Below are 26310 nucleotides of genomic sequence, written 5' to 3'. Positions count from 1 at the left end.
GTGAGTGGAACAGCTTTAAGAAAACAGAAAGCGCTTTACAGGGTGTCTTCAGAAGACAGAGGCGAGAGCCCGGAGCCCCGGGCAGAGGTGGGCCGTGGTCCCTAGTACTTGAGCAGCCAACGGGGTTTGTGCTGGCTTATCGACGTGAAGTAGGACCACCACCAGGGCTTGCTCCCGCCGGCCGAGGGCTGCCTCCGCGCCCCGAGGGGCTCCTGGGGCTCTCCGTACGGGCTGGCACCTCCCAGAGGGTCACGGACCGCAGACCCGCTTCTCCGCGGCCCGAGGAGGAACTTCTTGGGTCCGGTCCCCAGGGGCTGGAGAATGAAGTCCACGCGGCCAGCCCTCTTCATCCGGGCGGGGATGGTGACTTTCTTGATGACCTTGGAGTAGCCGGGGGCTTGAGCTATGACGATGTGGGACCCCGGAGGCAGCAATCTCCAATAGTCCCCGTCTGGGGCTGCGGACAAACAGGACACGAGTGATTCTCTGACCCGGGCTCAGATTCGGGCTCGAGGTGACCAGCGCCGGGGGTCCCAGGGGCATCGGCCTCAAGCAGACCCCGGATTTGCACCTGCCTCTGCACTGGCCCGGAGCACCCCTCCCGTCTGCTCCCTCTGAGCGCGTCCCGGAGCCGCCGCGACGCAGGTCCCGGGAGGGTGCTCACCTGTGGTGATGTCGTGGCGGATGCCCTTGACCAAAATCCGGGCGTTTTTGACCGGCTTGCCAAACTTGTCCATCACCACACCTTTGATGCCCCGGTGCACCTGAAGAGACCGGGGTGAGGGCGTGACCATGACGTGCTCTCCGGGGAGCCCAGGCGGCGCCCGCCCCCCCCCCCCTCCCGCCAGCTCCCCTGTCTGTCCCCAGAGCCAGGGTCTCCGGGGAAAGCGCCTGGCGGACCCAGCTCCGCACCACCCGCCTTGCCTTCTCCAAGTCACTCCCTTCTCTGGGCCTCGGTTTCCTCATCTGTGAAGCGGGGTGACCAGTGAGCCCCCCTCTGGGCTTGTGAACGAGCCCGCAGCTGCTCGCTCGAGGGTCCACCCGACCCCCTCTCCTGGGCCCGGAGCGCCACCAGAAAACCGTCAAGCCCGTCTGAACCGCCACGGCCGCTGCTCTGAGCCTGCGCACAGGGACCCGGGCCCCAGGCGTGGACCCCGCGGTCAGCCCCAGCCGAGGCACCGACGGCGCTCTGATCCCGGACAGGCTACCTCGTGTCTCGGCACCGCCTCCCATCCATAAAATGGGGCAATGGTGCCAACGGTCAACACACAAGAGGCCCAGCGACAGCCGGGACGGGGTCCTCCTCCCAGTGAGGATTATTCTGGACCCTTTCTCACTGCTCACCACCTATTTCTGGGTGATCTTGGCCCCGTCCCCCCCCCCCCACTCCAGGCCCGGCTGCCCGGGTCTCCCCAGTGTGAACCCTCGGGGCAGATGCACACACCCGGCCCCCAGACGGGGAAGCTCCATATGCCTCAGGGAGAGCCCCCCTCGGCACCGCCTGGCCCCCTTCACGCTCTTCTTCTTATAATGTCGACAATCACAGAGGTGCCTGGGGCTCCGTCGGTTAAGCCTCCAACTTCGGCTCAAGCCACCATCTCACAGTTTGTGGGTTCGAGCCCCGCGTCGGGCTCTGTGCTGACGGCTCGGAGCCCGGAGCCTGCTTCGGATTCTGCGTCTCCCTCTCTCTCTGCCCCTCCCCCACTTGTGCTCTGTCTCTCTCTCTCTGTCTCTCAAAAATAAATGTTAAAAAAATTTTCTTAGGGGCGTCTGGGTGGCTCAGTCGGTTAAGCGTCCGACTTCAGCTCAGGTCACGATCTCGCGGTCCATGAGTTCGAGCCCCGCGTCGGGCTCTGGGCTGATGGCTCAGAGCCTGGAGCCTGCTTCCGATTCTGTGTCCCCCTCTCTCTCTGCCCCTCCCCCGTTCATGCTGTGTCTCTCTCTGTCTCAAAAATAAATAAATGTTAAAAAAAAAAATTAAAAAAAAAAAAAATTTTCTTAAATGTCGACAATCAACAAGTCAACCTCCCCTTGCTCTATTGGGCTGAAAACAACTTGGGGCCCACAGGTCGTGTCGAATGAGGCCAAGGTGACTGGGTGGGAGGGGAGATGGTGCAGTGAGACCGCTCTCTCCCGGGAGGCTGCCGCCTACACCTCCAGTGCCCCCCCCCCAAGGCCTCCAACCCTCTGTCCTGCCCCCTCCTCTGCTCGGAACACCTCACCAGCTCCTGCACTGGCCAGTCCTCTCCCCCACACTCTTCTCTTCCTCCAAGAAGTCCTCCTTGATGACCGGCCACATCAGGGGCCTCTTCTGGGGTCCCCAGTTCCAGGCTTCCATTCTCCCAGCCCAGATCTCACCGTAATGTCACTGTCTGCCCTCCTCCCCCCGACCTAGAGACCAGACACACAGTAGGGCCTCATTTAATGTCAGCTTGCATGGGTTAGACTTTGTTCTGTCCTCGCTTTGGGGCTGAGGAGCGATCTCCATGCAGACCCGGGGCCGTGGAGGTCTCCGGCAGCGAGGGAGGCGTGGCGTGCACGCCCCTCCCTCCCGACCCAGGGAGCTGCAGACACCCACCCGAGGCCTGGTCAGCATCACTGTGAAGAAGGCCTCCATGGGCCATGGCAGGCTCGATCCTTATCAGAAGCCCCAGCTCGGCCCTCCCGGGGCGTCGTCCTGCGGCGGGAAGCTGGGGGGGGGGGGCAGCCACACCCGGCTGCACGCCCCACCCCCCACAGCATCGCGCTCACTATTAAATCTTTATATCCCAAGACTTCACATGCAATATCCACAGAGCAATCCCAGCTCCATTTAAGGCTCCTTAAAACTCATTTTCACCAGACGGCCGTAAAATGGAATGAGCAAGCAGTCTGACCCAGACCCATTACCGAACGATGACCCTCCCCACGCAGCGAGAGGTCGCTGGCTCGGCCATAAAAAAGAAACTCAAACAACGCTAATAACGTCCATTATCTGGGCTCTGCTTCCTTTTTTTTCTTTCTTATTGTGGCAGCGGCTTATCCAGGAGGTTCTGCTTGGTTCTTGCCTGGCGGAAGGTTCCTGATCTTTCTAGAAAGGGTTCGTTGACAGAACTGAGGTGTGGGGCAGGCAGATCTGACTTCCAGCTCTGGACACTCGCTAGGTGACACCGTCTGACCCTCTGTCTCCTCCTCTGGTTTTCTCACAGGCACGGGAGCCACACGCGACCCAGGAGCCCCAGACCCGCGCTGCGCCTCCCCGGCATCCGTCCCTCTACCCATAAAGCGGGGCAGCCCCTTCTCCCACCCGGGGCTGGTGTCAGGATTCAATGCCACATGTGGGGGCGCCCAGTGTGGGGTGCGATTCACATACGTCCCCTCAGTGTCCCCTTCGGGCAATCCCGTTTCCCTCCCAGGGCCTGCTTCTCACGGGGGCATCGTGCCAACATGTGATTCGCGGGAGTCTTGGAAACGCTCAGGGAAAGTCACAGAGGCGTCCGTGGAGCCGCCGTTAGGTGTCATTTCACCTCCTGGGTCCCCGTCTCCCTGTCGCAGCACGTGGCTACCTCCCTCAGACCCCCACCACGCCCCTCCGCTGGGAGCCACGCCCCCAGGCAGGACTCGAGGAGGCAGGGGACACTGGCACCTGGCGCCCACACGGTCACCGAGCCGCAAGAAGACCACCCCCCTGGGTCCGGTGAGGATTATTCTGGGCCCTTTCTCACTGCTCACCACCTATTTCTGGGTGACCTTGGCCCCGTCCCTCCCCCGCTCCAGGCCCGGCCGCCCGGGTCTCCCCGTCCCCCACGCCCCCAGGCCCAGGGCTCACCATCTCCACGAAGTTCAGGAGGGGCTCTTTGTTGTGCTGCCAGATGGTATAGAGGGCCTCCTCCGGGGGGAACTTCACGCAGCCCAGCTCCACCGTGATCTCAAAGCAGTTGCTGTGCAGGTAGTTGAAGTCGGACATGCCTGCAGGGCGGGGGCGGCCTGAGCGCTTCCCGCACTCGGCATCCGCCACCTGGCAGGCGGGAGGCCGCCGGACACCCGCGAGGGGGTGACGGGTGTTGTCGTCACCCCACTGTACAGATGAGCAGACCGAGGCCCGGGGCCCTGCCGCTCTTACCCGAGGTCCCTCGGGGAAAGGGCACAGCTGCTCTTTAAACCCAGTCGCTCGGCACCCAAGGCCACGGGCCTATGCTCTGTCCTATGTGCCCCGCGGTGGGTAAGGAACGAACCCGTTTCCAGTAGAGACACGGGCAGCCTGCGGCAGCCACATGAGCCCTGGCGTCCGAGCCTCTGCCTCCCCTGCCGGTCTGAACCCCAGTGGTACACTGTCCGTTCGCCTAGACGGTCCCAGGAACAGCCTGGGGAGAAGATCCCCTAATCTCCATTTCCGGGGAGAACACAGGCTGGGCAAGGCTGGACAGTCCGCCAATCGGGTGGCCGAGAGAGGCTTCGAGAAAATCGGGCCGACCACCACCCACCCGCTTGTGCCCTTCGCCCCATCTGCTTCCGGGATTTCTTGTCCCGCAGAAGCTGCGAGGGCTCTCCAGGGCAGACCTGCCGTGCCCACGGGCCAGCCCTGTGTCAGGAGCAGAGGGGGCCCCTGTCCCCTGGAAGCCAGAGCCTCCCCGGAGCCCTGGTAAGCCAGCGGCCACCGTCATGGACTTGACCTTCACCATCCGAAGGGCAGCCACACTCCAATCCACCGGGTCCCTCTGTCCTTGGCCACTGGCCCCACGCTCTCCCCACGGGAACGAGCCTGCTTTCCTCTCCCGGGCTCAAACCCACTGTGGGGGTCCTTGGAAATGGGGTCACGACCCAGGCTGGAGCCTTTCCACTGGGGTCAGGGAACCATGCACCTGAAGCTGCCTGTGCCCCCAGGAGTCAGGGAGCAGGAGGGGACAGTGTGCTGAGCAGGGGTGTGACGGGTTGCAGAACCGGGGCCGGAGGGGCCGGCGCCCCTGCCTGCACAGAAGTGGGAGGCTGGGCCTGTGCCCTGGGCGCCACCAGGCCCTTCTGCCCGAGCCCGAGCTCCTCACCTGCCACATGTCACACATAGGTGTCATGCCGGCGTGGAGGGATGGCAGGCAGAGCGTGGGGGCTCTGGTCGTGGCATTCGGTGCCAGGCACAGCCCCACTGCTCTGTGTGATGTGCACCCGGGACGGCTTAGCAAAGAGCGCGCCAGTTAAAGCTGAGCAAAGTTTCAGTGTAAGTATACCCCGTGCAGTTCTTGGGACATACTTATACAGTACCCAAAATTCCTCATTATCTTTCTGAAATTCAAGTTTAACCGGAGTCCTTCGTTCCCTGCGACAACCCCTACTTGTCCCCCGAGGGGACCTGGTCACAGGATTGCCGCGTGGCGTGTGTCCGTGCTCATGAACCACACTGCAGAAGCGGCAGGGGGCGGGGGAGTCCAGCTGGACCACACGGGCCAGAACTGAAGCCAGACCACCCCCGCCCCCCGTCCTCCCGCCCCCTGGGCGCTTTCCACGCACGGATGCCAGGGGTGCACCTGTGCTGCTCCCCAAAGCAGACGTCCCCGAATCCCCTTCCCAGAAAGAGCTGGGACACAGGGCGCCGGCCCCCCCCACTCCATAACCCCTCCTCACCTTCCCCCTCCCCTCCCCAGCCCCTTCCCTCCCCCCCCACATCCCCCTCATTCCCACCCAACCCCCCATCCCTTCTCCAACCTCTCCCTTCCGCCAAATCTCCCTCAGCCCTCCCCTCCCCCAGCCTGCACCAGCCCCTCCCCAACCTCCCCCTCCCAGACCTTCCCTCACCTCTCCCCTGCCCCCTTCCCATCCCCAGCTCTCCTCCCCCCGCCAGCCCCAGCCCAGCCTGTCCACCCCCGCACCTCCGGTGAAGCTGTACCAGTCTGCCCCGTTGATGATGCTGCCCCTCTTCAGGAAGTTGCCACCACACCTGTTCTCCGACCTGTCCATCATCATGGGGTGGACATCCGCGTAGGCCCTGGCCAGCAGCTTGAACATCTGGAAAGGACACCAAGGGAGAGGTTTCCTGTGAGGCCAAGGCCAGAAGCTGGGGGCCCCCTGCAGAACAGTCTCAGCACTGGGGGCAACGGAGCGAGGAGGGGCCCCCACAGCCAACACCCGCAGCACAGATAGACGGGAGTCACGTCCACAGAAGCAGCTCAGCATGTGCAAAAGCCGGGGGCGAGACAGCCAGAGCTCAAGGCACCGGTGGTGGCCACGTGGCACATCGTGGAACCCTTGCACCCTGGCCGGGGAGTGTGAGCTTTCTCTCGAGGAGGGGGCACGCTGGGGGCACACTGAAGGGACCTTGGCAGGGCTCGTAGAGGTTGGCTTTGCACTTTCCAAGGCGCTTCCTGCAGAAGGCGGGCCTTGGGGGAGGCAGGAGGCTAGAGTGGGCCTCACGTTCACTGACTTCGCCACCGATTTCCTCTACAATAACTGTCACCTCACATTCCCCGGGGACAACTTGTACCTGAGGAAGCCCCCACCTGCTGCCACATGACACGCACCTTCCGGGTGGCTGGTGGGGGGACGTGGGACACAGCCCACGGGGCCTCCACCTCCTGGCGGGTTCACGGCCCCGGCCCCCAGCCCAGCACGCACCCCGTCAGGCCCCCACCCCAGGTGGGGCCCACGGGGCTTCCTGTGCCTATGTCCCAGCACAGGACACAGGGTCTGACTCCGGGCAGAAGCTCCCAAGGGGGCGCCGTGTGGACGAGAGGGCCACTGCACTACCCTCGTCGGAGCCCCGCGGCCCCGGGAGAAGCCTGTCCCGAGAAGGATATCCCTCTGTAAAAAGGGGGTGGGCTGGGCAGGTGGGGTCAGACCAGAGCGAGGGCCCCCGGGGTCTGGGGAAGGAGGGTCCGGTTTCTCGGGGGGAGGACTGTGCAGAGTCAGCTCGGCCCCACAGACACAAACCAAGCCCCCAAAACACAACCCCGTGCGTGTCCTTCAGTCACTGAGGCCGGCCTGCAGACGGGGCACGGATGTCTTGCGGGGGCAGCCCCTGCTGCAACAATGTCCTCGGCCAGGAGTCCGGGGGCCTAAGAAACTCGCCCTCTGCCTCCATGTGCTGACGGGTTGCTGGCTAGAGCTCTGCCCGGTTCCCACCTTTCTGGCCCTCCCGTCTGCCTGCAAAGCGGGGCCTGGGCCGAGGCAGGTAGGGGAGGCCGGACCACACTCTGCGAGCCCTGCCCTCTTGGCCTCCCCACCCGTCCCGCCTGGGTCTCCCTCCCCTCACCCGTTAGTCAGCCCCGCCGCCAAAGCGTGTGCCCTCAGGAGAGCGGGGAACGCCATCATCATCCCCGAAGCCCAGGGACGCCCGAGCCGCAGGCCCCGCTGGGAACAGGCCCGACCTGGGGGGCTGGCGCGGCACAAGGACATCAGAGGCCAGACGGCGGTAAATGAGAGGAGGCGGTGCGGCAGGCTGCTAGGACGGTAAGGTGGCAGGGACACGGCAGCTGCGGGGCCCCAGGCCCCGGGAAGGACCAGACTGCCTGGCTGGGGCCGCCCGAGACCCCGCAGAAACTGTCGCTCGCTCTTGCTGGACATGGGCTGGGTTGGGGAGGGTTTGCGGGGCAGGACAGAGCTTGAGCCCAGCTTGGGAGTAAGACTTCGGCGGAAGGGACAGGTGTAGGGGGGGACAGGAGCGGGGCGGGCGGCCACGGCCGGCCTGGGGGCCTAGAACACCGCCAGGAGGTGTGGGCTCTCATCCACGGGGCGCCACGCGAGTCTGGGGGAGGTGGCTTGGGACACCCCGGCCGGCCCCTCTTCACGCTCCCTCACGCCCCGGCACCCCTCCCGGGACCCCGGTTTCCACTGAGACCACTGCTGGCTATGGGCCTGAGGGTTATCGATCCCTGATTGATGGCTGGTGGGAAAGCCTCAGTTTTCTGACTCTGGAGGGACTCGTTGAGGTGAACTTCCCCCCTAGGGACGTCTTCACGCGTCTGCCTCTGAGATTCGGAGACGCCGGGCCTGGCGCTGAAGGCTCCTGCTGCCCAGAGGACACGGGCTCGTCCAGATGTTGGCCCTGCCGTCTGGGTCACCACCCGGCCTGGGACACTTGCTGAGCTCTGAGCACAGAACCCGGCCCCCCCTGCAAGACCGGGGCATGTGCTGGCTGCAGGGGCCGGGTGAGTGAGCGCGTGCGTGAGAAGGTGTACGAGTGGGTGTGTGACTGGGTGAGTGTGTGAGTGACTGAGTACGTGAGTGTGAGAAGGTGTGTGAGTAGATGAGTGTGTGAGTGTGTGAGAAGGCGTATGGGTGTGTGAGTGTGTGAGTGCGTGAGTGTGCAAGTGGGTGAGTGGATATGTGGGTGAGTGTGATAAGGTGTACGTGTGTGTGATGTGTGAGTGCGTGTGTGACCAAGCATGTGAGTGTGTGAGAAGGTATATGAGTAGGTGAGCGTGGGGGTGAGTGTGAGAGTGGGTGTGTGTGTGAGAAGGTGTGTGAGTGTATGTGAGTGAGTGTGTGAATGTGAGAAGGCAGGTGGGTGTGTGGGTGAGTGTGTGAGAAAGTGTAGGAGCGGGTGTGTGAGTGGGTGAGCGTGTTAGTGTGTGGGTGGGAGACTGAGTGTGCAAGTGAGTGAGTGAGCGACTAGGTGAGTGAATGAGTGAATGACTAAGGTAGTGAACAAGGGAATGAATGAATGAGGGAGGGAGTGAATGAGTGAATGAACAGACGAGTGAATGAATGGACGAGTGAACGAACAAGTGAACGAGTGAACGAACTAACGAATGAACAAGCAGACGAGTGAACGAACGAGTGAACCAGTGAAGGAGTGAGCGAGCGAATGAGCGAGTGAGCGAGTGGACGGATGGACGAGTGAGCGAGTGACTCGGCAGAGCAAGGGCGGAAGACGTGGGACCAGAGGCCTGGGCCACGTGGCAGCGCTGTCCCAGCTCTGGTGGAGGCGGGGCGCTCAGCCTGGTGCCCGGGCGCCGCCCCCCCGGTTCCGGGGCGAGCCTGGCCCCGTCTGGGGGCCCCGTCTGGGTGCCTGTGGGAAATCACCTCCTTCAGGCTCCGCCGAGGCAGACGCCTCCTCAGGGAAGCCCTCCTGAAGGCCCAGGACGGGCTGGGGGTTCACCCTCCTCGCTCACGCCCACACAGCCTGCGTGGCCCCCGGCCCCCCCCCCCCCCCCCCCCGGGGCGGCCCTCTGTCCCGGCCCTGCCCGCGTCCGGCTCCGCCTCCGAACCTGGATGGGGCCCTCAGTGCCAGGGCCGGTCCAGCTCGATCCAGACCTGCAGCGCAGGGGTCAGGAGAGGCGGGGGGGAGGCAGAGCCGACCCGCACGGAGGAGGGAGAGAGCAGGCCGGGCCCCGCACCACGTCTGGTCCACCGGCAGGCCTTTCGAGTGGCCTGGGCCGAGGCCCCAGGCCGCCAAGGAAGAGCGTCCGGCTCTGCCGTCCCGGGAGGGGATGGGAAGGAGCCCAGGGGCTGGCCATGGCGAGAGGGGTCACCGCGGGCAGCTCGGGCGGCTCCTCCGGGGCCCTAGCCGACGGGCCCTGGGCCATCACGGATCGCCCCCGTCACCTCCGTGAAATGGAAAGTGGCACCTCCCCGCCCCCGGAAGCCCAGCCTGCAAGGACTCCAGGATCAGGCAGGGGAGGGTCAGGACTGGGGGGCTGCAGGCGGCGAGTCCTTAAGGGGAGAGTGGGGTGGAGAAGGTTCTGGGCATTATCGCGTCTCACGCCCTGCGGGTCTGATCGGTGAGGGAAACTGAGGCCTGAAGAGAGGCAAGTCCTCCTCAGACCCAAGGGCACTCCAGGGCCAGAATTCTACTCTGAACCCACGGCACCCCAGCTCCCACGGAGCCCGCCTGGTGGCCCTTAACAGACCTGCAAGGCCCACGGGAAGCAGGGAGGCGGCCAAGAGCCCCGCGGGCGCCAAGTGCGCGGCAGCACTGCCCTCTGCTGGCAATGCCTGGAACCCCACCCTGTCCCTGGACACAAAACACCAGGCCACCAGCCCGGCAGGGAGGGCACTGGGGCTGCAACCCCCACCCTAGGGGCTCCCAGGTGGGGACACTGATGGAAAGCGGGGTGTGGCCAGTGGAAGGATGGGCTGCTTCCCGCTGGCCAGAAGGCTTCCTGGAGGAGGGGGCTTTCGAGCTGGGCCTGGAGAGCTCCTACTGGTGCTGTGACTGCACGGGTCTCACTGAGCTCAGAACAGGGATAAAGCCAGCCCCGAGGGCGCCACCCCACACCGCAGCCTCCCATGCACGCGCGGCACACCCACACTCACCTTCTCATCGGGCGTGGGCGAAAACTTCTCTTCCTGGGAGTGTTTGGAGAGATCGAAGGGGTAGGACACCACCAGGTCGCCCCCATGGAGGCTGGCCGAGAGCACGAACGGGGTGGTCCGCATCCACTTTATTATCGCCTTGGTCTCGGGGGCCACCTGCCCGGGACAGAGGAGGCCACCACCGTGGGTCGGGACCAGGCACGCCCCTGCTGGCCACCCCCGGCCATGTCCGCAGGCTCTGTCGCAGCCGTCTCTGGGCTCTCCAGGCCGGCCTACCCCGCCCTGCCTTCAGGATCTCCTTCCGATGCCACCAGGCTCATGCCCACACCCCCGCCTGACGCTGGTTTTCCCGCCTCCTCAGGCCGTCACTGCCTCCAGGCAGCCTGCCCGGGTTGCTGTCACTGAGTACCTGCCGGGCCCAGGGTGTTTTCAGTCCGTGTTCCCTGCATCCCAACAACCCAGTGAAGGGTTATCCCCGTTTCCCAGGCGGGGAAACAGACTCAGGGGGCTCAGGCTGCTCTCCTGTGGGCCCCGGGAAGAGCCAGAGCACCTGCCCCCAGGCGCATACCCCTGGGCCGGGCCCAGGCCGCTGCGGGGTGGGGGTGGCGGGGGTGGCTCCTACCTTACCCCACCAGTAGTGCTGCGGGATGGGGATGCGGCTGCTGCGGATGCTGCCGGATGCCTCCAGGCGGTAGTACTCAGACGTCAGGTCGGGGAAGTTACGGTTCAGGTCCAAGTTCTGCGCGTTCTGCCTCCCGCTCGTCCACCCGTTGTAGCCAGCGCCCTGAAAACACAGCCCACCCCCACCTGGGGGTCAGCACACCCCGCCCTGCCTCTTTCCAAAGGGAGGCCACAGGGCTGGGCTGGGCTGAGTGGGAGGTGAGGGCTGCAGTTTTCCTCTGGCTTCAGGTGATGGACTCGGGAGCGGGTCCGGCCAAGCTGTCCTTGACCTCCTCTCCCACCTGTCCGTCCCCACCCTCACGTAGGACCCTGCTGGTGCGGCTGCCTGCTGAACACCCGTCACCCAGAACGGTGGGCGCGCAGACCCTCCATGACTGCTAGCCAGTGAACGGATGGGAGCGTGCCCGCACCCCGCGGGATCCGGTGTGGGGGGCACTCACCTCGGCGGCCGCCACCTCGTACCCGTCGGGGTTCATGGAGGGCAGCAGGTGAATGCGGGTGGTGTTGAGCAGGCGCTGGATGCGGGGACTGCCCAACAGGTACTCGGAGCACAGGTACTGGGCCAGGTAGATGAGCATCTCCCGCCCTGCCACCTCATTGCCATGGATGTTGCCGATGAGCTTCACCTCAGGCTCCACTTGGGGGAGATACAGCGACCTGAGGGGTGATCTCAAACCCTAGGGTCCCCGGAGACTTGAGGGCCCACGTGGCAAGGCTGGCGGGATGCTTGGGGACCTAGCCATGCTTGTTTTGGCCCGAGCATCTCTATGACTCGTGTCTCGTCAAAGTCACTACTTACTAAGCTCAATTCCTACATTTAGCTGTGATTATTAGCATGACACATCAAGGATATTAACTAATAATATATGGTGTCGTTGCTCTGTGTGAATTTTATTCATAGCCACTTTCCACATTTGTGTAGTAAGTTAAGGTGTACACTGGTGCTGAGAAGGGAAGGCAGCTGGCCCTAAAATGAATGGAAGGGGGGAAGATAAGAAGGGGGAAGAGGGGAAGAGAAGAAAGAAAGAAAGAAAGAAAGAAAGAAAGAAAGAAAGAAAGGGAGGGAGGGAGGAAGGGAGGGAGGGAGAAAAAAAGGAAGTTAGTTTGGAAGAATGGATGATGGATGGTGGATGGATGGATGGATGCAAGGATGGATGGATAGATAGATGGATATTTGTATATTTGGACAGAAGTATGGATGGGTGGATGGATGGATGGTGGATGGATGGGTGGATGGTGGATGGAGGATAGATGGATGGATGGAAGGATGGATGGAAGGAAGGATGTATAGGTAGATGGATGTTTGGATATTTGGACAGAAGGATGGATGGATGGATGGATGGATGGATGGATGGATAGATGGATGGGTGGATGGTGGATAGATGGGTAGATGGTGGATGGATGGATAGATGGATGGATGGATAGATGGATGGATGGATGGGTGGATGGATGGATGGATGGATGGATAGATGGATGTTTGGATATTTGGACAGAAGGATGGATGGATGGGTGGATGGATAGATGGATGGATAGTAGATGGGTGGGTAGATGGTGGATGGATGGATGGATGGATGGATGGATGGATGTTTGGATATTTGGACAGAAGAATGGATGGATGGGTGGATGGATGAATGGATGGATGGTAGATGGGTGGGTAGATGCTGGATGGATGGATGGATGAATGGAAGGATGGATGATGGATGGATGCATGGATGGATGAATGGATGGATGAATGGATGGATGGGTGGGTAGATGGCGGATGGATGGATGGATGGATGGATGGATGGGTAGATGGATGTTTGGATATTTGGACAGAAGGATGGATGGATGGATGGATGGAAGGATGGATGATGGATGGATGGATGGATGGATGGGTGGATGGATGGGTAGATGGATGTATGGATGGATGGATGATGGATGGAAGGAAGGAGCAAAGGAAGGAAGGAGCAAAGGAAGGAAGGAGCAAAGGGTGGATTGTGGCTGGAAGGGAAGAGCAGAGCAGGAGCCTGGCAGCCTTACTAACTGTGACCTCACGCAAATCACGTCTCTTCTCTGAGCCTCACGTTGTTCATCTGGAAAACGGCGTCTCCTTCCCTGGCTGTGCACAGCCCCAGGACCTGCAGCTATGGGAGCAGACACTCACGTGCCTCCTGAATTCTGAGAGTATAAATGACCCTGATGCTTCCCGCAACGGTCACCCCCCTTGGCTTCTCACAGGGGACGCCCTCACCACACTGCAAAGCCACACACCAGTCTGAAAGAGGAAAAGGTCCTGTCTTCATCCTGGGGCAGCCCGCGAGCCAGGGCAGTATGAGGCGGGGAGGGGGGAGCTCGGAGGCTGGGGTGGGCCAGGGGACCTCTGACCCTCAGCAGGAGCCAGGACTTTGGGCTCACGATGTCCATGCAGCCCAAATACTCAGATTTGCTGGCCGACCAGCAAAGGCGTCAGAGCCACTGAACCCAGATGGTATAATTTTCAGTAATCAAACGACCAAGGGTCCGATGGGACCTGCTTCTCGATGGACCCCACGTGCCTCTCGTGGTCACGATGACAGACCAGCTGAGGGACAGGGCCAAGGAAGGGCTCCTGGCAGAGGCCGGAACCAGGCCCCTGTGGCCCAGACATGCCCTCAGTGCCCCGGAGAGGCACTTCAGCTTCAGCTCGACACGGGGTACCCAGGCTGCCCCTCCAGGGTCTGTCTTTGCTAGAGTATCTTGGATCCTTGAGCCGGTCCCCAGGCCCCCAGGGCCCGGGCTGCCCTCGAGATTTGGTTTCACGGTGAGTTCCTTAGAGCACCTGCGCTCTGGAGGGTCACGAAGTCTGACCTCCTGCTTTGCCGACACCAACGCAGCTCTGGAGGTGCGATACAATCTGGAATTTTCCACGTAGCTCTGCCTCATCTCAGAACTCAGAAGGGGACCACTACGCCTGACGAGCTCCAGGGGCTGGGGCTTTTTAAATGGACGATGTCCTTCATTCAGATTGCTCTGTGACATCACGTTCACCAAGCAGCTCAAAGGAGCGTAAAGTGTTCGGGACCAAGCGCCACACGTACGTGCCTGGGGTCTGGCTGCAGACCTTGCAGGGCAAGGCGGCACAAACCACAGAATGCACGGAGCCCCGTCACCTCTCCCCGGAGACGCACCGGGGCGTCACTTCTCTTCTCCCCGACGCTCACTCCTCGGGGCCGTGCCCTCAGCTCCCACCGCCCCCTCGAGTCCCAGCAGACCCTGCGCCACGTGGCCACGCGCCCCGGGGCGCCGAGCAGAGCGCAAACGCTTCCTGCTCCCCGCCCCCCGCCCCCCCATCCCTGTCGTGACCAGGATCCCGCACCCGGGCTTGCGCACCCCAAGCCGGGTAGGCCCAGAGCCCTTTGCCAGAAGCCAGCCCACCCCCGGGCCTCTTCCTCGGGCAGCGACAGCAGCCCCGGCTTACTCAGCTCGTGCTGGCCGGGGCGGGCCGAGAACTCGATGACCAGCAGCTCCTTGCCGTTGAAGCTTCGCCCGATGCTGTAGGTCTTGGCGATGTGGGCGCAGCGGGCCGCCGTCCGACGCAGCACGCGCACCATCTGGGCGTAGGAGTGGTGTGTAAACTGGATGAAGTTCGGGGGCAGGCCCGAGGGCAGCACCTCCTCCGCGTCCAGGCCTCCTGGGGAAGAATGGGGGTGTCGGGGGAGCCTCCGATTCCGCGCCCCTGGCCAGCGCTCACCCACCGGCGGGGTCGCCCTCCTGCTGGTGGCCGCTCTGTCCCCCCCCCCCGCTCCCCTACAAGTCCTGGAACCCTCGTCGCCCCCTCCCCTGCCACATTCGGGAACTTGGGGGGCCCCTGGAAAGGCTCCCCAGCCCATCTGCTCGTGTTTTTCATCACCGTTCCCTTTACAACGCTTCACATCCACAGCTAGTAACAGCACCTAACAGATGGACACAGCAACACAGTTCCTAAAATTGTTACGATTAAAAGTTAGGTCGTGGGGGCGCCTGGGCGGCTCCGGCGGCTGAGCCTCTGACTCTTGATTTCGGCTCAGGGCACGATCTCATGGTTCGAGAGTTCGAGCCCCACGTCGGGCTCTGGGCCGACGGTGCACAGCCTGCTTGGGACTCTGTCTCTCTCCTTCTCTCTCTGCCCCTCCCCCCCACACACGGACACTCTCTCTCTCTCTCTCTCAAAATGGATAAACAAACATGGAGAAAGAAAAGCACTACATGGTTACCAAGGAAACCGTGTAAAACACAGAACGGGACACAGAGACGAAGACACGCCTGCAGAAAGCCCAGCCCAGAGCACACCGCGACTTGGCGGGCAGCCTCCGGACCGCGTGTGCGCTCCCCACGGACCCCTAGCCGTGGTCGCGGCACCGGAGCAGGCTCCTATTCTGCTCTGTCTGCACTGCTCCACCGTGGAAACAGTCTCAGCCCCTTGCCGGTCCAGCAACCACAGCTCTGGAGGGCTCCTTACAGACCACCCACCACTGCTATGTCACAACAAGTGTCAGCGATTACCAGTCCAGCAGTGAGTGTGCCTGTGCAGGGCACGGGGAGGAGGGAGGAGGGGGAGGAGGGGAGGAGGAACAAAGGAAAGGAGGAGGAAGGAGGGGGAGGGGAAGAAGAGTGGAGAGAGTGGGGGAAGGAGGGAAGGGGAGGGGAAGGGAGGGAGAAAGAACGAAAGGAGGAGGAGGGAGGGAGGCGGGAAGGGAGGGAGGAGGAGGGGGAGAGGAGAGGGGAAGGGAGGAGAGGGGAAAGGAGGGAGGGGAGGGGAGAGGAGGGAGAGAAGGAAGAAGGGGGAGTGAAGGAGGGAGGGGAAGAAGGGGAGTGGAGGGGAGAGGAGGGAGAAGAAGGGAGGGGAGGGAGGGAGGAAAGGAGGAGAAGGGAGGAGGAGGGGGAGGGGATAGGAGAAGGGAGGGGAGGGGAGAGGAAGGTGGGGAAGGGAAGGGAGAGGAGGGAGTGAGGGGAGGGAGGGAAAGGAGGGGAGGGGAATGGGAGGAGGGGAAGGGAGGGAGGGAAGGGGGGAGAAGGGAGGAGGAGAGGGAGAGGAGAGGGGAAGGGAGGGGAGGGGAGGGGAGAGGAAAGAGGGGAAGGGAAGGGAGAGGAGGGAGTGAGGGGAGGGAGGGAAAGGAGGGGAGGGGAATGGGAGGGAGGGAAGGGGAGAGGAGGGAGAGGAAAGAGGGGAGTGGAGGGGAGAGGAGGGAGGGCAGCTCCTCCCCACGCTTTTTAAGGCCTCCTCGGGAGCAGGCCCTGGGCTCCCAGGTGGGGTCCGCGCCCCCCTGCCCAGGGCACCGGCACCAGCTGTCCCCGTCTCTGGGCGGCCGACTCGGCCCGCAGGCTGGTCAACAGTTAATGCTTCTGCGAGCGTCTCCCTTGCCCTGTGCTTTGCTTCCTGCTCCAGACGCTTTTGGGGGAGGAAGCAGGCAGATGGAACCAGCAATTTGGTGGCGGGATTGCCCAAAATAATCCCCCTCCGGCCAAGTCCAGGGCTCTCCCGGGGCGCGGCCTTGGCCCCACGGGGACGTCTGGTTCCCTTCCTCTGCAGCCACCGCACGAAGCGCGGTGCGTGGGCCCGCGGCACCGGCACTGAGGCCCGTGGGGCGACAGGGCCCCTCCGGGCCAGATCCAGGGTCGGTCCCGAGCCCCACACCCCGCCACGAGCGGCACGACTGCGCGCGGGGCTCCCCAGAGGCCAGCGCGCACGCGTGCTCGGATGTCCGCCCGTGTCCCCCCTGCCGTCGCCAGCGTGCCCGCCCGGAGCCACGGACACGGCAGGCGCCCAGTGACCGTGCGGCATCCGCCCCGCCATCCGTGACCCGCCTGCTCCCGTCCGCGCCCCTGCTGCCCCCCCCCCCGCCCCCCAGAGCCTCCGCTTCGTCATCTAGGACGTGAGGTCGCGGCAACCTGACCGCTAGCCGCGGGACGCGAGTGCGGACGCCCGGAACGGCCCCCGTCCCGCTGTCCTGCACGGCCCGGTGCGGCACACGCTGGCCACCCGCGGCCGCGGCCGCGGCCGCTGAAATTCGTGAGAGGCGAACACACTCAACACTGAGATCCTCGACGGCACGGAACACGTTCCGAGCACGCGTGCGCGGGCTGGGCCAGCTCACGAGAGAACGATCCCACCGCCGCGGGAAGTTGCGTCAGCCAGGGCTGCTGTGGGTGTCCCAGGAGGGCAGGCGCCCCCGACGCCCCGCCAGGGCGCACGGCGGACGGCGTGGCGGGCACGCGCCCCAGCCCTCACGCAGGGCTCACTCCCCCGCAGCATCCCCGCCAAGCGGCCCCCGGAACCTCCTTGCACGCCTCCCCGAGACGAGCAGCTCGCCACCTCCCGGGGCTGCCCCTCGCACCCCTGCCACCTCATCCACAGGAGACACCGAAGCCCCGCCCTCCAAGCCCCTCCCACTGCCTTCCTGAGCCACGCCCCCCCGCCCCAGGATCCCACGTGCAGTCTTTCGCGCCCCCGGCCACAGGCAACCCCAGGCTTTGCCCAGCAGGCCTCGTGGGGAACCACCTTCCCACAGCAGCCTGGGGCCCGGCCACACTCTCCCTCACACCCGAGCTCCGGCCCAGCCTCTGAGGCCCCCCCTATGGGGGGGCGGGGGGGGGGCGCCTTTCCCCACCGTGACTCGGTTGTCCCACCCGAGGCCACCAGCGCAGCCCCCGGGGCCCCACGCACCTCGCAGCTTCTCCAGGGGGTCGTGGCAGCCCTCCTCCACGCTGGCAAAGTAGCTGCCGCAGTCGAGGAAGTAGGGCCAGGCCATGTCGATGGCGTCGAAGGCGGGCTGGCAGGCCTCCCGCAGGTCCTCACACACGTGCCGGCAGGGCCTGTGCACGCGGCTGTCCCCGCACCGGGGGGCCAGCACGGCGCAGCCCAGCAGCCGGAGGTCGGGATTGCACTGGCCCTCCAGGAGGTGGTGCAGGACGCTCAACAGGATGTACTCGGAGCTGGCCTCCACCGCCTCCCGGGACCGGAGCCCCAGCAGGGTGGGGAAGGCCGTGTGGTTGTAGGCCACGTCGCTGCAGGTCCGGAGCTGCGGGTCCACACACGTGGCTGGGGGCAGGCGGGGTCACCGGGTCACTCCCTCCCTCCGCGACCCGCACGGTCGTCCGTCAGACGCAAGCCGGCTCCCCTGGGGGAAGCCAGAGCCCGGGGCGGGGGTGGGGGGGGCACAGACGGGGCTCCTGAGACCGGGTGAGCCCCGGGGCAGGCCGCCCTGGGCCTCAGCTTCCACAGCTGCAAAACGGGTGCAGCCAGCCTTGCCGAGGGTCTGAGGCACCGGGACGCACGAGAGAGGCCAGCAGACCCGGGTTTGGCAGAAGCAGGCGCGAACCCTCCCAGACTCACAGCCCGAAAGCCGACGAGTCCTCGCGGGTGCGCCCAGCTTGAACCGCCTCGTGTCTCTAGGAAAGCGGCCGATGCCTGAGTGGTTAGCTCGGGCTCAGGGCCTGAAGAGAGGGCTGGGTGAAGACAGCCACGGCCTCGCCCGGCCTGACCCCGTTCCACGTCTCCCCAGGGTGTCCGGGGTACGGGGCCTTGGGCGTCACCGGGCATTTTCCCACGCGTTCGTGACTCCCGTGTCTCCCCTGTCTGCCCCGCAGGCCTCCCCAGGATGGAGTTAAGTACGCTGTTGTCCCCACGCCGCCCCCCCCCCGACGTTCCGCGTGTGGCAGCTCACGGTACAAGTTACGAGATTTTGCCACTTTTCTGTGTCAAAGTCTAAAAGGACCAGGTTCTTTCTACTCAGCATTTTTCTGCTCAAAACTTTTTACATGTGTCATTGACTTTCATACTGAGAAAATACTCTCCTGCTTTTCAAAAACAAACCTGGCCCCTCCCCCTTAGAATACAGGGAGGGGATGCCCATGTGGACTGACGCCAGCCGTGAGGGGAGCAGGGATGTCTGGAAGGAGCACTTTCTGGGGAGCCGGGGCACAGCCAGGGTGGAAAGCCCCAGCTGCCCACGGGGAAGGTCCCTCCTCTTTTGTTTGGTCTGATCTCCAGCATTTTAAGAAGGGCTCTGGGCCTTGTTACTAATCACCGGCTCCGGAACCGTGGTCCAGCTCTCTAAGGGGCTTGGACAGCGTCGAGGGGCTGCATGGCTCCCACAAAACAAAAAGGAGAGAAGCCCACGTGCCTTACCCCTGTCTGCAGCTGAGGGCCCGTGGCATTCACCTGGAAAGAGAAATGTCATGCTGTTAGGGGCGCGGACCCGTCATCCCGTCCCCCTGAGAGTACGCACCGAAGACAGCCCGTCGCTTACACCCCGTGTCTCGCCGGGTCTGCACCACGGCCCTCCGGTGCCCGGGGAACCGTCACCCGCCCTCCGCGGGGGAGGACACCGGGTCCCCGACAGGCGCCGCGAAGCGCCTAAGGAAAGACAGCCGGAGCGCGGTGCGGGTCCTCTGCGTCCATCTGGCCCCAGAGCCTGGGGCAGACCGGCAGGGTGCGGCCAGACCCGCTCGCCGGGACACGGGAGCCCTGGCCGAAGGTGTCCACCGGGCCCCGAGCTGGAAACACCCCCGCGGTGGCCTGGTCTCAAGCTTCCGGCAGTTGGACAACCAGTCCCGGCAAAACTCTTGACTCTTTAACAAGCAGTTCTAGAATCCTGTGCCACACGTGGCTCTGCCCCACCACTGACTCTGACCCCACGTCATTCAAAGCCCCTGCGCGTCACACGGGTGCCTGCTCCCTGCCTTCCAGAACACTGTGCAAGAGCGGTGCTCCACCGTGTCCTGAGCTGGAAAGAGTTTCCTCTTCCCAGAGAAACACACGAAACTCCTCAAGGCCCAGGCACACAGACCCGGCAGTGAGAGCCCTGGGAAGGCCAATAAAACCAACCTTCATCAATGCCACCCGCCCGGTCCCTATCAGAAGGTCCCCGGTGTTCTGGGGGCTCCGAGAGGGAGGAGCTGATCCGGAGAGATGGAAATCGGCGTCAGATTTAGAGCGTGGCTGGCCCCAGACCGCCCCCCGGGCAGGAGTCCCGGGAGCAGAGGGCAGGATGGGGGGCAGAAAAAGTGGGAGCCCAAGGGGGAGGCAGGTGCAGTGGGGAGCCCAGAAGATTAGACGCGCAGGGAAAAGCCTGTGTTCTAATCCTGTAACGTCACGCACGACCCAGGCCTGACCCACGAGTCTGAGAAGGGTGGGAGCCCCTGGTCCCGGGGGGCTGGCCAGGCAGCTCCCCCTTTCAGGAACCCCTGCACGCGGTTCGCCCTCCGGGGACCAGGCAACCGCAGCCCGGGCCCCGCGGCAGGCCGGCTCCCAGCGCTCTCGCGGGCCGGAGACTACAAGGCCACCCCTCGCCGCCTGGCTTCCACTCCCAGCCCTGGTGACAGAGGAGACACCGGACTGTGCACAGACCGTCCACGGGAACACCTTGGCCCTGGGGCTCGCCCTCCCTCCCTCCCTGTGCAAATAATAGGGGGCCCAGTGAGAGAAATTATTCTCTGGCCGTGGGAAAGGCGGCAGGCAAGAGAATAATTTTCCTCAATCTTCCTCAATTCTGCCAGCTCTAATACAACAGGGGGCTACACTGTGCCCGCCAGCGCCCTCGGGTCCCCGAGGATGAGCACACTGGCGGTGACAGAGCTGGGGGACCCCGGGCGGCAGAAACCGCCTTCCCCCCTCAGCACGCAGGGGCGGGCGTTTCTGGGCTCCCACCCGACACTGCCCGGAGCTCCAAAGTCTTGAGGGTCTGACGTGCTCCCCGATTCGTGCCCACCGCCCTCTGCACAATGAGAGGCGTGACGGGCTGGACCCACACTTGAAGGAAAAAAGGAAAGAGAAAGAAACGGACCCAGCACCCTGCTTGGGACATCGCGGGGTTACCTGGCCGCCTCGTGGCTGAAGGCCCCAGGCGATGCCAGAGCAGAGCAAAGGATCAAGTCTGTGCAGGGCCCCGCGTGCAGGCATCCGTGCCCCACGTTGCCCGGGTGGCGTTTGCCCCACCGAGATGCACGCTCAGTCGACTCCCTGCTACAGCCCGCGTGAGCACGCACGGGGCCGGAGGCCGTGACCCAGAAAGTCGGCGCAGGAGCCCGGGGCCTCACGACGGCCGGCCGGGCGGAGGGCCCCTGACCCCGCTCCCTACGCCCGCATCCGCGGAGCCCGCCTGTGCCTGCACTGAGCTGCGGGTGGCCCAGTCTGCAGATCCGTTCAGACCCTGGGCACGTCCAGTGAGCAGGACGCCCCCTTGGCCCGGGGGCCCCGCAGCCTCAGGAAACCAGGAGTGGAGAAGTGACCCCCACGTCTGCCCCCTCAAAATGACCACGGGCCACCCAAGTGGCTGGGTCGGAGTGGATGTGACAAAGGGTCCCTCCGGGTTTTAAATGGCTTCAATCTGTAACTGAAGTTTGGGGATCGGGTGCCTTTCTGGGCCTCAGTTTTCTCATCTGTGAAATGGGGGTGACGATAGGGCCCGCCCGATGGGGTGACACCTGGGCCCAGTAAGGGCTCCACAAACAGCAGCTCAGGGGGCTCACAGGCCGGAGGAGGGACTGGCCACCGTGTCCTTGATGTCCGTGGGATGGACACGTGGGAGGCATCTGCCGACTTGGGCACCAGGACTCCCAGGGTGGCGGCCAGGAGCCAGACAGACAGACGGACGGATGCGCGTCCTGGGGCTGCCGTTACCAAGTCCCACGAACTGGTGTAACAGACACTGAAGGCCCGGTTCTGGAGACGGCGGCCTGGAGTCGGGGGGCCGGCAGGCCAGGCCCTTCTGCAGGATCCCGGGGAGGGTCCTCCCTGCCCCTCCCGCCTCTGGGCCCCCCGACGATCCTTGGCGTGCAGCTGCATTACCCCCATCGTCACATGTCCCTCTGGTGGGTCTACGTCTGTTTCCTCCTCTTCTAAGGTCACCAGTCACTGGATTTGGGGCCCACCCTGCACCCGTATGACCTCATTTTACTCGGACTGTACCTGCAAAGACCCCATTTCTCAATACGGTCACAGACACAGGCACAGGGGCGTTAGGACTTCAACGTTTCTTCACCGGTGCGTGGAGGGGGTCACACAGCTCCACCCTTGACAAGAGGCAGGCCCCAGGGTGTGCTTTCGGGGAGCTGAGGGGCTGGGGCGGGGTCAACACAGGAGTCCGCGGGTCTGGCCGCACCGGGCAGCGTGCCCCCGCTAGCCACGTGGGGTTACCGGGAGCCCGAAGCACCCGGTCCATGCCCACACGTACCGTGCGTGTTAAGTGCTCATCAAATCTCAGACTTAGTCCTAAAAACAGGATGGAAAATACTTCATTCGTGGGTTTGGTACTGAGGACGACACACTGAAACGTCACATCGGCTGACCCAAAATCTGTTACTCCGGTGAATTTCACCTGCTTCTCGTCACCTCTTTAGCAGGACCCCTAGACAGTGTGGAAGCATCACGGGCTGGCGTCCTTCCCTGCAGACGGTACTGATTATCTGTCCTCGGGCGCTTCACACATGCCTCTTACGCTAGGTGACCACAAGGTGTCAGCATGTCTTTGACGGAGGGACCCAGGCTGACCTGGGGCTGGCCGGCTCCCTCCCTTCCTCCCTCCCTCCTTTTTTTTTTTTTAGTGTTTATTTATTTTGAGAGAGAGAGAGAGAGAGTACGTGTGTGCGTGAGTGGGGAAGGGGGGCAGAGGGAGAGGGAGAGAGAGAATCTCAAGACGTAGGTCTCGAGCTCCCAATCCTGAGATCATGACCTGAGCCAAAATCAAGAGCTGGACGCTTAACCCACTGAGACATCCAGGTGCCCCTCCCTCCCTCTTAAGTGGAAGGTAGTCCTGGCCCAGGCCTCCTCTAACAGATGAGACGCCTGAATGGGGCCAGAGAGGTCAAGCCATCTGCCCAAGGCTGCACAGCAGAGAAGAGGACTAAGGATTTGAACTCAGAACCGCCTGGCCCCCAGCAGCTTGAACGTTGCCTCGGCCCCCTAGGCCCCCCGTGAAGACCTGGGGAAAGGCAGGAGGGGAGGGTCCAGGCCTGCTCTGAGGCGCCAGGACAGGTGCAGTGGGGACACGGATAGAGTCCTCAGGTAGAGCAGCCTGGACACAAGCCGCCGGGCCCCCACCCCGCACCAGCCTGCCGTCTGGAAAAGCCACTCGGCTTCCTGGGACCACGCACGCTCCTCTGTCGGGAGTGAAGATGGGGCTGGAGGGTGGGTTTATTCCGGAAACGGTCACCAGTGCGGCCACAGGGCCCCAGCCAGAGAGCCGCCCCGCCCACCCCTCAGGTGAGGAAGGAGCGTCTTCGCCCGGGGGAAAAAGACTGGCCAGGGAGAATGTCCTGGAGGAGGGGGCCGTGCTCCCTGACTGGCCCGATTCTAGACAGTCGCCGGGGTCTCACGGGCCCGGGGGAGGTCCCTTCACAGTACAGTGTGAGTTCCACGCACATTCCCCATGCGCACCTGAGCACACGGCACGCACACACCTACACTCTCCGCCTGGGCCTTTCTGCAGAAATGGGGGGAGGCAAGGAGGGGGGGCGAGGGTCGCAGGTAGAGTGACAATGCAGACGGAGAAGGAAGAAAAGGGAAGATCGGCATCGGCGCATTTGCGACGGGCGGTTGGCTCCTGGCACATCCACAAACCCTGCACTGGAGAGATTTCAAATCTGACACGCCCGGAGCCCTGTGCCCGGGGGGGGGGGGGGGACCCCCACCCTCTGGGGACAGAGACGTCTGCTGCTGATAAGGACTCTGAGGACAGGGGACTGGGCACGTGGATGCAGGGGAAACCAGCCCACTCCGGGAGGGCGGGTGTGGCTGGGACCAGAGCCCAGGACTCCAGGACCCCCGCCTGGCCGGCACCCCACGCTCTCAGGTGAGACCACCTCCCCTCCGGGGTCCCTGGATGTCACCTTTCCCCCTGCCCCAGAGCCCTCCAGGCGCACCCCTCCCTCCCAGGTGACCACGCCCCCTCCCTGGGGACCCAACCCCTCCCGGGCCCTCAGAGCCCGCTTCCGGAGATACTGTTGCCCACATCACGGCGGAGGGAGGGAGGGAGGGGTCTAGACAGGGTTTGCGGCGGCCCACGGGCTGCCCCTTCCTGGAGGGAACAGGAATCTTGGCTGCCCTCTCCTCTGTGAAGTCCTGACACCTGCTCCCTAGGACCCCACCAGCAGGGCGCCCCACCCGCCGTGCGCTGACCCCGGGAGGAGGACCACCCTGGCCTGGGCACGGCGCCCCTCCGCTGCCCCAGCTGCCCGCTGCGCTCCCCGTGGGGTCCCAGCCCCCCTCTACCCTGCGAGCCCAGTGCCCCCTCCCAGATGGCCACGAGGTCCAAGGTCACGGGCGCCCCTCGGGACGTGCTCCGGGGCCAGGGGTCGCGCGCGGGGGGAGGGAGGAGGGGAGGGAGTTCCCGGCGCGGGGTGGTCCGCCTTACCGGCGCGCCCCCGGCCGAGAGGGCACCCCGGCCCGGCGGCGACAGCGGCCAGCGAGGCCAGCAGCAGCAGCGGCAGCGGCGGCGGCGGCGGGGGCGGCATGGTGGGCGGCGGGCAGGCGGCGGCAGGAGCGCAGTGATGTGGCACTCGGGCCGCGGGGCGAAGGCCGCTGGGCTCCCGCCCCCCAGGAGCGCGAGCGTGGAGTCGGGTTACAGCAGGCGGAGGGACAGAGCCTCGCAGCCCGCTTCCGGCCCAGGGCCCGCCCCCTGGGCTGGGCGCCCCCCTGGGGCTCGGCTCCCCTCCCCCCTGAGGGCCCCCGGGAGCCGACCTCCGCGCCCCCTCCTCATCCCGCCCGCAAACCCCTGTTTCCGGACACGATGGATCTGGGGGCCAAGTGGGTCCTGCCCTCGTGCTGACCCCCGCCGGCCAAGAACCCGGCCAAGTCACTCCTCTGTCCCGTGAGGGGAGGAGGCAGTGTCCCCGGCTGCCCCCACCGCGGCGGGGGTGTGTAGGAGAAGGGTCTGTGGGGGACGGTTGTTTAGGCACCGGGAGGGGGCGGGCGGCTCCCAGTGGCCTCGGGAAAGCCCTCACCTCTGAGCCCGTCCCTGTCTGCACCCTGGGGAGAGGCCCCTCCTGGCCGCTGTGGCAGAGCCGGGCAGGGCGCCTGGCACCAGGGCCCTCGGTGAGATGAGGCGGCCCCACTCAGCCGGCCAGAGGAGGCCACAACACCAGCCAAGCGGTGGCAGGGAGTCTCGGGGTGAGCCCCCCTCCCCGCCGGATGAGGGGGCACGGGCCACGCGGCGGGTCCTCCGAGAGCCCAGGGTAGACGCCCCTGCCACCCTGCCCGGTCGGCTCTAGGGGTGCAGGAGGATCCTTCCCACCCGCCTCCCCCCCCCCCAGCCCCTGCCTGCGCCCCGAAGCCATCTGGGCAGGAAGCCCAAGGGGCCCGGGAGGAGGGAAGCCTGGGCCCCGGAGCCCCCGGCTCACTGGGCGCCCAGAGCCTCGCTCTCTTCCAGGGCCAGCACCGCTCGGGGACGCGGCCAACGCCTTTGAAGCACCCGCTTCTCGGAGCCGGGCAGGTGCTGGCTCTGCCGTCCAGATGTGCACACATCTGCCTGCCAGCCACTTGTCACGGCCCCACAGCTGCCGTCCAGCCCCTGGTGCGCTCGCGCCCCGGGCCGCGGGGACGAGGCCAGCTGGACACCTGGGTCTGCGTGCTAGCGGTCACCTGGGCCGGGCCCCTCCCCCGCCGGGCTGTCAGCCCAGAGGTTCTTCAGCGGCCACGTGCCTTTCCGGGCCTCCTTTACCAACCGTCCCGGGCGGCCGGGAGGCCCGGCCCTACAGCCAGATGTCGCCCAGCCCTTTGACGAGCCCCTCGGCCCCTGACAGTGCGTGTGATGGCGGAGAGGTACGAAAGGGCGCCAGCCCGTCCCCGGCCCGGAGAACATGCCCCGCACCCCGCACTCCACCTCATTGACTCCTTCCCGGCACCTCCGGCCGGGGCGTCTGACGCTCCGTGCTGCCCTCTGTCCACCCGGACCGCAGCCTCGTCCTTCCGGAAGTCTCTGGGCTTGCTCCAGCGGGGATCCCAGGCACTTCCCTCGGACTTTCCCCTCGGGGGTCTCCAGTCCTGGCTGGGAGGGCCAGTCCAGACCCCGGCTTGCCCTTCCCGCGAGCCAGCCGGTGAGGTTTGTTCCCTCCTCCCCGGGTGCCAGGGAGGCACGTGAGTGTCCTCGCCGTCCCCCCTTTCGGGCAGGCTAAATCCTCGCGGACACCGAGCCCGCAGCCCCCCGGTGGCCAGATTTGCGCAGGCGTCTCCTACTACAGCCCTCACGTGGGGTTTGGTCTTCTGTCTGAATGGGGTGTAAGACGGTGGCACCGTCGTAAGCCAGCGGCATCTGAGATTTGGTGGAGACAAAGGGCCGTGAGCTGTTGTGACTTTTAAGGACCCGGTGGGTCCAATCTGCCAACCCCCCGTGGGACCAGTCTCTTTCCTCCCCGGTTAAGCTGTTGGAAGGAACGGTCTCTCACCCAAGGCTTCTTGTCCACGAGGGGAGG

At 64.6% G+C, this 26310-nt stretch overlaps 1 protein-coding gene across 1 annotated transcript; it reads right to left on the bottom strand.

The window, feature by feature from the left end:
- Positions 1–24316, bottom strand: CPZ (carboxypeptidase Z). The gene is made up of 11 exons (XM_042985058.1): positions 24255–24316; positions 19031–19063; positions 17567–17941; positions 14342–14554; positions 11346–11542; positions 10847–11008; positions 10225–10380; positions 5841–5976; positions 3809–3948; positions 665–764; positions 1–457 (listed from the first exon to the last, which is right to left on the bottom strand). Exons 3-11 carry the CDS (start codon positions 17649–17651, stop codon positions 102–104), a joined length of 1545 nt encoding a protein of 514 aa, XP_042840992.1. The 5' UTR covers positions 17652–17941; positions 19031–19063; positions 24255–24316; the 3' UTR covers positions 1–101.
- Between the last annotated feature and the right edge of the window lie 1994 nt (positions 24317–26310).

The sequence above is a fragment of the Panthera tigris genome, chromosome B1 (assembly GCF_018350195.1).
Source record: "Panthera tigris isolate Pti1 chromosome B1, P.tigris_Pti1_mat1.1, whole genome shotgun sequence".
NCBI lineage: Eukaryota > Metazoa > Chordata > Mammalia > Carnivora > Felidae > Panthera > Panthera tigris.
The sequence above is the reverse complement of the archived record's forward strand: the minus strand, read 5'-3'. Positions and strand labels throughout refer to the sequence as shown.

Excerpts from the sequence above, each read along its gene's own strand:
- CPZ (XM_042985058.1), bottom strand. The coding sequence starts at position 17,651 with ATGGCCTGGCCCTACTTCCTCGACTGCGGCAGCTACTTTGCCAGCGTG. Across the intron at positions 11,009-11,345 it reads ACGAGGTGGCGGCCGCCGAG|GGCGCTGGCTACAACGGGTG; the intron begins GTGAGTGCCCCC and ends CTGTGTTTTCAG. Across the intron at positions 5,977-10,224 it reads CGCCCACGCCCGATGAGAAG|ATGTTCAAGCTGCTGGCCAG; the intron begins GTGAGTGTGGGT and ends TGTCCTTTCCAG.